At 40.3% G+C, this 12507-nt stretch overlaps 1 protein-coding gene across 2 annotated transcripts in view; it reads right to left on the bottom strand.

The window, feature by feature from the left end:
- The window catches only part of Synj1 (synaptojanin 1), a 77927-nt gene that overhangs the window by 26320 nt on the left and 39100 nt on the right, over nt 1-12507 (bottom strand). For both annotated transcript variants that reach the window (XM_050164758.1, XM_050164759.1), the window contains exons 13-19: nt 8200-8391; nt 6334-6418; nt 3290-3430; nt 3002-3194; nt 2596-2754; nt 675-831; nt 58-175 (exon numbers count right to left, since the gene is read on the bottom strand). In XM_050164758.1, the coding sequence (XP_050020715.1) occupies nt 58-175; nt 675-831; nt 2596-2754; nt 3002-3194; nt 3290-3430; nt 6334-6418; nt 8200-8391 (1045 nt within the window). The remainder of the gene's footprint in view (nt 1-57; nt 176-674; nt 832-2595; nt 2755-3001; nt 3195-3289; nt 3431-6333; nt 6419-8199; nt 8392-12507) is intronic.

The following is a 12507-nucleotide window of genomic DNA, read 5'->3' on the forward strand; positions in this document are numbered from 1 at the left end:
CTGAAGGAATTTATTTCAAACAGACTTCAAGCATCATTAAAAGCCGAGGCTGTAAACCTATGGTCAGAAGTCTTCAGCTCCGCTCTCCCGTAGTGCAGCAAAGTGCCAGGGGTCCACGTGTAAAGGATTTTGCTTTCATCTTGGAAACTGGCATTCAGGAGATCCAAGTCTTCAGCTGTGACCAGAACAAAAGAAAATCAAGAGAAGCCACATGAACAGGAGCGGTAGTAGGACACAATGAGCTCTCACTTCCTAGTCCAGTCTGCTGCAGTCTGAGGCTAACGTGCCAAACCCTGGAAGAAGGGAGTCCAGAGAGGTCTTTAGGGATGTATTTGTCACGTTATTTTCTTCTTCACTTGGGAGAAACCTCAATGTTGCTCACTTCTAAGATTACTTGGGACCTGGGACCAAACACTGTTTCATAAAAGTTCAATAGCCAAGCATAATTCAAAACCTTCAATTTCAGAATTGCAATCAGAAATTTTACAAAATAAATGTTTCTTCATTTCGCTTTACATGAAATTATGTCACTGAAAAAATAGGCATGAAATGCTTTTAAAATGTTTATTCTATGCTAGAAAACCTTTGTATAAAAAGCTCTTATTGTTGATCAGTGTTTCTCACCCTGCCCCTCACAAATTCACATGAATTTCCCTATGTAAGCAGCTCCTTACCTGATCTGTCAAAAGGCCACTTTCTCCTCCTCCAGAGGACTCGGTCTGTCCACGCAGGCGTGCGGCACTTCTCACTGGTGTCATAGTCTTCAGAAAACAAGTCATATTTATAGGTTGGAGCAAATGTCACCTTTCCCTCTAAAAATCCTCTGAAAATCTAAAATAAACACACACAAATTTATTCCAAAACATATAAATGTTCACGTTTTTACTCAGAAGTTTAAAAAATTTCTTCATTTTGGAGGCTCCATGTATGTAATGAAATCCGACCATATTCACCCTCTATTTCTCCCCTCCAACTCTCCCCCATTCCTCTCAACACCACATATTCTTCTTCTTTTGATGACTCACTAACTCCAATTAGTGTTATACATATGTGCATGGGGGTGGAGCCATCCATAGAGCAGTGGCTCTCAACCTTCGGAATGCTGCGGCCCTTTAATACAGTTCCTCATGTTGTGGCGACCCTAACCATGAATTTTTTTTTTTTTTTTTTTTTTTTTTTTTTTTTTTTTAATTTTTCGAGACAGGGTTTCTCTGTAGCTTTGGAACTAGCTCTTGTAGACCAGGCTGGCCTCAAACTCACAGAGATCCACCTGCCTCTGCCTCCCGAGTGCTGGGATTAAAGGCGTGCGCCACCACCACCCGGCCATGAAATTATTTTTGCTGCTACTTTATAACTGTAATTTTGCTACTGTTATAAATCATAATGTAAATATATGAGTTTACATTATGGAAATATGTAAGCAGCATCAAGGCTGAGAGCAACCTAAGTCTGTTGGTACTGGGAATTGACCTGACTAAGATGTCTGTATGTCTGCACGTGTGTGCAGGTGTCCATGGAGCCAGAATTGGGCTTTGTACCAGGGTCATCTGATAGAACAGCAAGATTTCTTAACCACCGAGCCATCTCTCTAGTCTTACACTTTTATTTTTATGTGTTGAATAGTCGCCTACAAAGTATCTTTCCAGTGAAAAATTCTAACAGAACTGAGTAACAACAACAGCCCCCAACCCTAGCATGTGACCTTTTTGCTATCACTTAGCCTTCCATTAATCATTCCCTAAAAATTTTAAGCCTTCTGTTTGAGAGCACAGCTTATAAACACATGGATGGATTTTTCTTCCTAGGAATAATTATATACTTTTTAAAAATTTTCTCTTCCCCCTGCTTTCTTATTTCTAATCTTTCATTCTTTCAAGAAAAAAATAATTCTGTGTGTTTAGCCACAGGTACAGTTCCCAATAAACACAGAAACAGAGTAAGAAATGTTTGTCAAAATTCATAGTCTTTTACAATTTTTATTTATTGCATGCTTGTAATTTTGTGTGTATGTTGAGTGAGCAGGGCATGTGTGCACAGGACACATGTGGAGCTGGCTCTCGCCCTCACTCACTGAGACAGGACTTGTCTTGGTGTCCGGTGCAGTATACCCCAGGCTGGCTGTTCCAGAAGCTTCTGCAACTGGCTGATTCTCTCGTATCTACCTCCTATCTGCCCGCGGTTACAGGTGCATGCCACTGCACCAGGGTTTTCACCTGGGGCTTTGCGTGTAGGTTCTGGAGAGCAAATCTGGATCTTCAGGATTACATGGAAAGTGATTTAAACCCCCAACCCATCTCTCTGGCCCCCCAATCTTTTTACTTTCTTTCTTTTTATTTAAGAAGAAAATCTTACATTTCTTTTTATTTCTGTGCATCTGTTTATGCCTACCTTTCTACTTGTACACCATGTAATGGGCAGCTGCCTGCCTGCAAAGGCCAGAAGAGAACATTGGACAATTACAAGTGGTGTGAGCTCTCAGTGTGTGGGCACTAGGTACTGTCTGCAAGGGCAGAAGTTCACATAGCTGCTGAGCCATCTCTTGAGTCTTCCAAAAGTCCCCTTTGTAACACAACCATCTCCCCAGTATGTTCTTACCTGCCCCGCATTTTTCTGATTGATGAGTTGATCCCCAGCTATAAGAGAATCCCAATTTTGCTGTCTTATGAGCTCTTTAACTTCTTCATTAGGAAGATCAATTCGATAGTTGAAATCACCACACCAAAATACATAGTCATGGGAAAATAGCATCCTTCCCTGGAAACACAAGACGGCACTTGAAGTTCAAAACAACATTTTAATGTGTTCACATTATTGCTTTGCTTCAGATGTGCCTGCCACTATCACCACTGTTTCTTGAGCCAATAGTAATAAGACAAGTAGATGGGCACTGCTGAAGTTTCTGAGAACTGCTTTAAATCTTCAGAACTGGTGACATAAAATGTAGGGTAAATTAAAATAGAATCCAAAGGTTTATCTTAAAGAAGAAACAGTAGAAGCTTACCATGGGAAAACTCAATTTCCGTGCTATTTCTACAAAATCTTCATTTCTCTCTTTGACTTGAGACTGCCCTGCAGCAAAGTGGCTGCAGACGAAGCACAGGCTGGTGGTGTGAAAGAGCATGCGGATCGCAACTGCTCCCTTATTTCCAGTTGCGCCTCCCATTCCCGTCTTCACTGTATCCACCGCAACGTCCCTTTAAAACATAATTACAATGAAAGAGATATCACACACTCTAGGGCTGTCCTGTCATTCAGTTAGAAAAGCCACAGCCAAGTGTCTGTTACTAACCTGATAAAAGGAGCATGCTGTGGTCTGATAAAAACAAACAGGCAGACACCCACCAGCTGCTCCGAAGCCAGCAGGACGTACTTGTTGTCTCTGGAGATGGTCTTCTGCAGCTCCACTGCCCACAGCTTCTGGTTTGTTGTGCTACCCAAGTATCAAAGAGGAAATCTTTAGGAAGATGCCACACTTTTATACATCTGATTTCTTAAAAAGAAGAAAATCTCATGCATGTTTTGCTTCCATTAAAAAGAAAAATCTGAAGCTTAACCAAAATAATATAGCATTTCAAAATCTACTGAAGAACTCCTCTATGAGGAGAGCTGGCTTACCATGTAAAGGTGCCACTGCCAACCCTGATGACCTGAGTTCAATCCCCATGACTTTTGGGGAAGGAGGACTGACCCTGAAGTTACCCTCTGACCTCTGCATGTACGCCACTGCACATGTGTGCCTTTGCGCGCACACACACACAACACACAGATGCTAAAATGAAAGAAAAAACCTACCAAGAAAGAAAACAAAGGAGATAGGAAATGACACTTCCGTCTCGAGTGTTCCTGGGCTCACGGGGATGCAGACCCCTCTCCGCATCACCGCATCTCCCCCAGCTCCAGTTTTCTAGTCATGAATTTAAGTTTATTAATTAACAACTACTCGTGTGTGTAAGAGTATGTCAGTATGTGTAGGCACTCAAAGAGAACAGAGAAAGGATCAGAACTCCTGGAGACAGAGATGCAGGCTGTTGTGAGCCACCCTATGTGGGTGCTGGAAACTGAACTCTGTTTTTCTGGAAGAACAGCAAAAAATCTTAACTGATAACTTATCTTTCCAGTCCCTTAAGCTAATTTAAAAAAAAATTTTTTTTCAATAATTTGTTATGGAAAACGAGTTTAAAAACCTGAAATAGGTAACTGTAAAGTCACAATATACCCAATTATTTAGCTTCAAAATCTCTCTCTCCCTCCCTCTTTCTTATAAACCTGGGATATTGTAGACCAAATCTAAGATTACACCATTTCACTCATAACTTTTTTATCTTAAATACAATGAACATTTTTATCTACATAGCCACAATACCATCATCAATTTAAATAGTAACACTTCCTTAATATCCCTTAACACTCAGCTAGTATTTAAACTTCCCTTGTTTCCTAATAATGAAAGTCTTTCCATTACTTGTTTCTTAGAACAGGACAAATATGGTTTCTACAATGCATTATGGTCAGACCTCTCACCCGCTCTTAGTCCTCCAATGTCCTTGTCACTTTGCTTTTATAATGGCAACCAAAAACAAAAACAAAACAAAAAACAACAACAACAACCAGACCACTAGTCTATAAAATGACAGCTGTCTACATGTGGCTAAGGTGTTCTTGTGATGTAAGGTGTTCTTACCTTGTCTCTTTATATTTCTTTATGTTGACTGGTATAGGAATGTGATTAAACAACTGGCTATTTATTGGCCCAAAACTTGCATTTTTAAGTAAAGGCTAAGAATTTTGTAAAATTTGTATTTAGCTACTGTGATCTTTGCAGTTTCTAAATATTTAAAGATTTTGTTGAATTGATGATCCCAACCAAAACAGTACATTCATACCAGACAAATGTATCCGAATTAGAAGACCAGAAGACCTATATAGTCAGTAAGCTTTTGTGAATGACCAGCACGCAGTGTTATACGATCACGCCATGGTAAAGACCAGCTGGCGTTAGTACAGTGACAACACAAGCAGCCCACTCATCAGTGCGGGAGCGGTGGCTCACAGTTAAGAGGACCGGCGACTCCTGCAAGTACCCATGTGCAGTTCCCAGCACCCAGAGGGTGGCTCACAACCATTTGTAACTTCAGTTTTATGAGACGCTGATGCCTTCTTCTGACCTCTTGCAGTCAGTGTCTGCACGAGGGACACTTACATACATGCAGGCTAAACATTCATACACATACAGATGACTGTATCTTTTTTTAAAGTTCACAACAAGGTTTCAAGGTTGCCAGGTAACCTTTAACTACCACTTGTTGAGTTTCTATGTAGTACCTGGCAGAGGAGACATTTTCTAGAAAGGTTATTAAAGTGTTTTATCCAACTATATATGTAGTTTTTCTTCACATAATTCTCTCGGAACAATAGTGCAGTACAATATGGAAGTACATGAAGAAGTATATGGTACTCACCCAGTTATCTTAATGCAGATATTAAGCAATTAGTAAAAAACCAATAAAACAATGCCGTGCTTCCCAGTAAACTTTGGATTTGGAAATGTTAAGAAGAAAAAACATTTATTTTAACTATAATGGAATCTTGGAATCTCTATTGTTACTGTATTCATTTTACAAGTTATTTCTTTGTGTGTATGTGTATGTACAAAGGCATGCACACTACAGTACACACGTGGAGATCAAAAGACAACTTTGTAGATTTGGTCTCTCTCCTTTTTTTTTTTTTTTTTTTTTTTTTTTTGAGGGGGACAGGACAGTTCAAGACAGGGTTTCACAGTAGCTTTGGAGCCTATCCTGGAACTGGCTCTGTAGACCAGGCTGGCCTTGAACTCACAGAGATCTACCTGCCTCTGCCTCCAAGTGCTGGGATTAAAGATGTGTGCTACTCCCCAGCTCCTTCTACTTTTTTTTTTTAAAAAGATTTTATTTATTTATTATGTATACCACATTCCTTCCTTGCAGGCCAGAAGAGCACCAGATCTCATTATAGATGGCCGTGAGCCACCATGTGGTTGCTGGGAATTGAACTCAGGACCTCTGGAAGAGCAGCCAGTGCTCTTAACCTCTGAGCCATCTCTCCAGCCCCTCCTTCTACTTTTTATATTGGTTTCAGGGATCAAACTCAGGCCGTCAGATTTGGAGAAAAGCCATCTTGTCTGCTCCTATTGTTTTTAAAATAAGTATAATTTTCAGTCTTAATTTCTAATATAGTATCAATTTAGGTTTAGAAAGATTCCCATACTACAAGGTCGTTTGCACGTTTCCTCAATGGCAGCACTATAGTGACAACCCCTTACCTGTCCTCCAGTGCCTTCATCAGCTAGCTTACCTTGCATTCACAATGTTCCCAGCATTCAACTCAACCATTTCTTCAAAGCCAATTGCAAATATATCAGTTGGTTTACTTCTTTTATCTATAATTAAGGATCCGAAAATACCTTTAAATATAGCATTGGTCAAATAGCAACCTCACCCATTAAAACACAATCTCAGGTGACATAAAAATCTCTTTGTAGCTGGGCGGTGGTGGCACTGGACTTTAATCCCAGCACTTGGGAGGCAGAGGCAGGTGGATCTCTGTGAGTCCAAGGCCAGCCTGGTTGGTCTACAAGTTCCAGGACAGCGAGGGCTACACAGAGAAACCCTGTCTCAAAAAAACCATAAAAAACAACATCAAACAAACAACCCCCCCAAAACAAACTCTTTTTGTGTTTTCAATTTAACCAAATTTATATTGAAAACAAAAATTAAGCAGTGAGCTACATTACTTTAAATTTACTTTCTACTAAAATATCTTAAGTCTGTTTAAGATTACTTTAACGATCCTTACGAACTAAATAAAATCCCTTAAAAATAAGATATGTAGCACTGTAAACAGGAATGGCCACTTCTCAGAGGCTGAGGGAATCAATCCTGCAGTTAAAGGAATCACTCTAAACAGTGACTCAAGACTGCAGCTATCAACTGGCTGGGACTATGTGCAAGACTCAAACCCTTGACTTCTCACCATCACACAACACGGGGTAAAGCAGAGTTCTTGCCCTTTGCTACAGATGGGGAACAGGAGCTTTACGGGAGCTAGAAACTTGCCAGAGACCACACATATGATGCAGCCTGACATACAGTCGCTGGGATCCAAAGGACAGAACTCAGCTCCAGACTCTGGCACACTGGCTGCCAAGATCTTTCTGGATTTAAGGCTCTTCCTCCATGAAACTGGAATAACAGCCTCATTGTAATGGGTCTGCTATAAAAATGTGAAAACCATAACTATTATAATGGTTTTATGATTATTCTATTTCTTGGATTAATGTAACTGAAAAGGGCCTAATTTTAATAAAATATCTGGGGGAAATTCCAAAAGCTAAGACATGATTGATTAAAAATTACTTAAAAAGGAAACTTTCCAAGGCATACAATTTCCTGCACGCAGCACCTTCATGTTGGGATTATATACTATTTTAAAGGAAGTTTGAGCTGATTCTCCAGTTCCCGTTTCTAATGACCATCGTGATGTGGAAGGTTCTGCTGTGGACACTTGGTGAGAGTATCTTTAATTTATTCCTTATGTGCCTGTGTGGGCGCATGCGCATCATGTCTGTGCAGATCCCCATGATGAAAGAGCAGTACACCCCTTTCTTTCTGAACTACCTCTCCAGGCCCCTTCTCCAACCAAGTTATTACAATTTCTATAAAATTGCTCATGACCCACCCTGGAAAATGGAGCATTCCGGACTTTAAAAATAAAATACTAAACTATCAACTACAAAATAATCCTGGTTCTTGTCTGCTCAAATACAAACAGAAGTAGTTTCTCTTGCATGTGTGCTGCCCTCAAAGGCGTCTATTTATACATGAATCCTGATTTTCTGAGAAACTGGCCAAAAAAAAAATTTCAAATTTTCTATTACTTTTATTTTACTGTGTAGTCCAGGCTTGCCTAGAGCTTCGGGCAATCCTGTCCCTGTCTCAGAAGACTGGATTACAGGTGTAAGCCCCCAAGCCCAGCGCCACCACTGTTTATTCACTAAGTAGAGAATATCTAGAAATAACAGCTCAGGTAAAATTTCCCAAGATTTAACCTAAGAAATGCTGGCTTTCAAACTAACAAAAGAAGCCCAAGTTTCTTTGCTAAATTAGTGAAGTGTCACACTGCAGTTAGGACTTTATTAAATCCCTGATATAAAAATCCAACCTTGAAACTCCTGGATGCCAGCTAACTTGGGAGCATCAAGAAGCCAGTCCGTGAGCGTCTGGTTCTTAAATGCTATGCTGCGGAACTGCTTCCCACCATTCACGTTCCAGGTTCCAACACACACTCGAATCTTCTTGGGTTTTGAGTATTTGTAGAAGTTCTCACACATGTTCTTTAAGACTTTAGAAGATGCTAATCAAAAATAAGATGCAAGAGAATGTTAGCTGCAGTAAACCAATTGCAAGGGTGTTATTCATTAATAGATGATATCTGGAAAATACAATTATTGTCACAAGCACAAATAAAGGGCATGCGCAGGCACAAGGAAGAGATCAATCAGCTTTGAATGCCAAGCCCAGCCGGAGGCATTAACCACACTGAGCCAATGAATAAAGACTGAACATAAAAACTACTACAGAATGACTTTAGTAACATAAAGCATGCAGGAGAAACAGTTCTGGTTCAATGGTATGCAGTTTTATAATACATAAAGCCTAAAAGCCATATTTTTTAGGAATACAGCAACTGACTTATAAGACAATTTTATTAAGAGTATGGTAAAAATATAAATGTTGTTTTTCCCTAAACAAAGACACTTAAAACCATCTACATTTAAGATTCACATTACTGACAGGAGGCTTGATGAACAGTGGCTCCCTCACGAAAATGAGTATTAGGGAAGAAAATGAGATGCTGAAATGAAATCACTACCGAATGCAAATGCTGCCCACCTTGCTGAGAGCTCAAGTGCTTAGCAGTGACCTGCAGGGGGGCTCTGCTCTTTCTGTCCCCATCTTTGACCATTCTGCTCACTAACCACTCAGGCGTGCTTTCTTATCAGGCGTGACAAAGCAGCCAGACTGCACTTCCCACAGCCTGCAATGGCCATTCCTTCCTTCTTCAGCTCTTTAAATGTTCAACAAGCTCCTCTGATCCTCTTAGTTAAAACTGTACTATGCCTTCGGGGACCACTGTCCACCCTTGCTTATTTTCACATAATCTTCCATATTTTACCAAATAATATCACTTCAGTATGTTAGCTATTATTTTATGATATCCAAAACTAACAGTACTCTGAGCAACTGGGACTGGGAAAGGTAAAACGTCAGTATCGTGAACATAGTCTTGACCTCTGAGTCCCTGGAAGGAACTGAAGATTTGTTTGGATGGTAACCATGTCTGCATTGTTGTGGGACAGCTGTACACTGTGTGAAGATATATTGCTGTGACTGGTTTAATAAAGAGCTGAACAGCCAATAGCTAGGTCGGAGGTATAGGCAGGACTTCTGGGCAGAAAGAGAAAGAGGAGGAATCTAGGTGCTCAGAAGCAAAAGGCACGAAGGAAGTAGGATGGGTAGTAAGGAGATAAGGTAACGAGCCACTAGGCAAAACATAGATTAATATAAATGAGTTAATTTAAGTTAAAGAGATCGTGGAACAAGCCTGAGATAAGGCTGAGCTTTCATAATAAGTCTCCATGTCATTATTTGGGAACCAGCTGGTGGGGCAGAGAAAGACTCCTTACACCCACTGTCTTGAGAGAAGATGTGTACATTTCTAAACCTCTTCCTATCTGGTTTGATTATTTATAGAGGTGACTGGGTGATGATAAAAGCAGGTCATTTTTTTTTCTGTTCTGTCAATACAGCTACCATTTCCATATTATTATGGATATCACTGAATTTTAAACTAAAGTCACTGTCACTGTGAAAACCCCATTAAAATCCACTCAATGCCAAGATGTCAATTCTGTGATTATACAGCTTAAAATTGAGCAAAACAGTAACGACATGTGAATAAAGCCAGGCTGCCATCTTGCTTGAACTAACAAGGTCGAATCACTTTATAAATAGAGTAAGAAGATAAAGCATAATCCTAGTTTATCCTTAACATGTTCTGGCACCTTAATGTGCTTAAAGAAATGAGTCTGCTAAAGCCACAGATGTCTGTCTCTAACACCATACCCTTACAGAAGTGAAGCTCACCATAACCCAGAGCCTGTGCTCCCTCCCACTTTCCTTTAAAACAAACAAGCAGCAGTTTCTCAGAAGAGCCACAATGGTAACCAGGCAAAACACCCTAGGAAGGGGAAGAGAAGACACTATTTCAGCTAAATTTCTGGAAAGACTTTTGCTTTGTCCTGTTTGCTACAGATCCACCTTTAAAGATAAGACCATAAGTCACAGAGAATGAAGAGATGAAATTCCTATGAACACAGGCAAGGAAAAGGGGAACTGCCTTAGGCACTACCAATGCACCTGCTCTGACTTGGCGCACAGCACTGATGCTGGCTAAAGTGAACAGGTCTCAGATTTCATCTTAGTGCAGGTCTGTAGTTAGAGAAAACAAGCCATCCACAAAGCAAGAGAACGAATGCTGAGAGGTTATAAACAGCACGCGCACTATCTGAACCAATGCAAAGCAGTCCAGTTCAGAACTGGTCCTGCAGTCTCTGAAGAGCAGGGTCTAATGAGAACGTTCACGGAAATATAAAGTGATTTAATCTAGCTGAATTTGCTTTCATTGCCGTAAGCCTGTGATGCAGAAGGACAAAATATCCTGGACATTTCTTCCTGAATAAAGTACTTAATTTCTGCCCATTTAAATTTTTTACTCAGAGTAAAACAAAACATTAATTTATCCTGTAATATCATGAAGATAAAATTATATCTGTATGTGCACATTAGCTTTAGAAAAATAAAGGTTGCTTTTATTTATACATTGATTTTTCTATACTGTACCTGACTGTAATGTCTGTTCAGAAACTATGGATGCATCAAGAAGAAAACAAAAAGTCATTAGTAAAACAACAAGTTACATTTAATGCCTGGCGTGTCACCTAAGAAAATCCTGAGATGGCCTTACTCATTTCTTTCACGTTGACAACTTGAATTTGTTTTTTTGAAGCTATAACACCAAACACAATAAATAACAATAGCTGATACAAACCCATGTGTCTGCCCTGACCCAGTGAGGTCCACTGCTTCACAACGTGAAGGTCCTCCTCTTCCAGATGACTGTGTGTGCATATGTGCATGTGGGTATGTGTTTATGGGTATGAAAATCTAAGACATGGAAATGTATGTCTTAATACATAACTTTTAATATTCTTTTTCTGGGACCCACCAGTCGATAAGTACCATCAGTTCAGCTAAAACAAGACAAGTGCGTTCTAAAAGCACCAACTACACTATACAAAACTCTGCAAAGTTCCGTGGCTCTAAAAACTCATGGGAAAATTGGGGTTGGGGGAATCACACATGAAAACATCAAAAGTGACACACCAAAGAAGAACCTAATTTTAAAAGCAGCATAGTATGTATATGTAAAATGGTTATAAAATTCATGACTATAAAATGTAAGGCACTACATCTTTAAAAAATATGAAGTTGGCTTGTAGAAATGGGCATCAGAAGGGCATAACAATTATGAATGGTAGCTGAAGGGTTATTAGAAAATGGATGGGAAGCTGAAATATCAGATGTGGGTGGGTATGGTTCAAAACACATGTTGAACTGCAGAAGGGATATGTTTAAGGTTTGTGCATATGGCTATGTATGTTTTATTTATCTGGACCCATATTGCTTCTGCTGGGTAGTTTTCTGCATTTGCCTGATGTCACTTGCCAGCAAAGTCACGCATAAGCTCATGCAAAATCAGCATCATGTTCACATCATTACCTAATGTGTCAACCACACTGGAACAAGTTCTCAGTCTCACACCGAGCATGGCAGTGGACCGACTACTTTTGAGAGGCACATTACACATGGTGAGATGGGCAGGAACCTAGACACCTGAGGCTTAGCCTGGGGAGTTACTGAGGTTCTTTGCTCCGCCTCTTCCTTCACACACTTCCTTTCAACTGCTGCTTATTAATGCCTCCGCATCAGAGCAGGCACGGCGGAAAGAGGTGACAAACACAATCAGCCAGTCTTGACTGGTGGGAGCCAGGAAGAAGTCAAGTCTGAAGTTCAAAGACGTAGTGAGCATCAGACTTTTAGCTTTGAGTAGGTCCCAGCCCCATGCTGCTCATCCATTCCTGAGAAGCTGCCTGTCATGAAATCTGACAGTCCACGACCACCCATAGGGACAGTCCCAAGAGGACATTACCGGAAATTCCATGTAAACTATAGGAAATTTCCCATGTGGAGACTGTGTGTTGCAAGGTTTGGGGCTAAAAAGAACAGAACTAGGAATCTAATTCAATTTGTCAACTACTCCTCAATAAAGCTGGCAAGGGGCAGGAGGTCTCGCCCATTACATGCACAAGGAATGTTGAATTTCCTCATAATACTGCTTTTAGGTACT

This window comes from Alexandromys fortis, unplaced genomic scaffold (assembly GCF_014885135.2).
Source record: "Alexandromys fortis isolate MF-2015 unplaced genomic scaffold, M_Fortis_MF-2015_v1.1 scaffold_162, whole genome shotgun sequence".
NCBI lineage: Eukaryota > Metazoa > Chordata > Mammalia > Rodentia > Cricetidae > Alexandromys > Alexandromys fortis.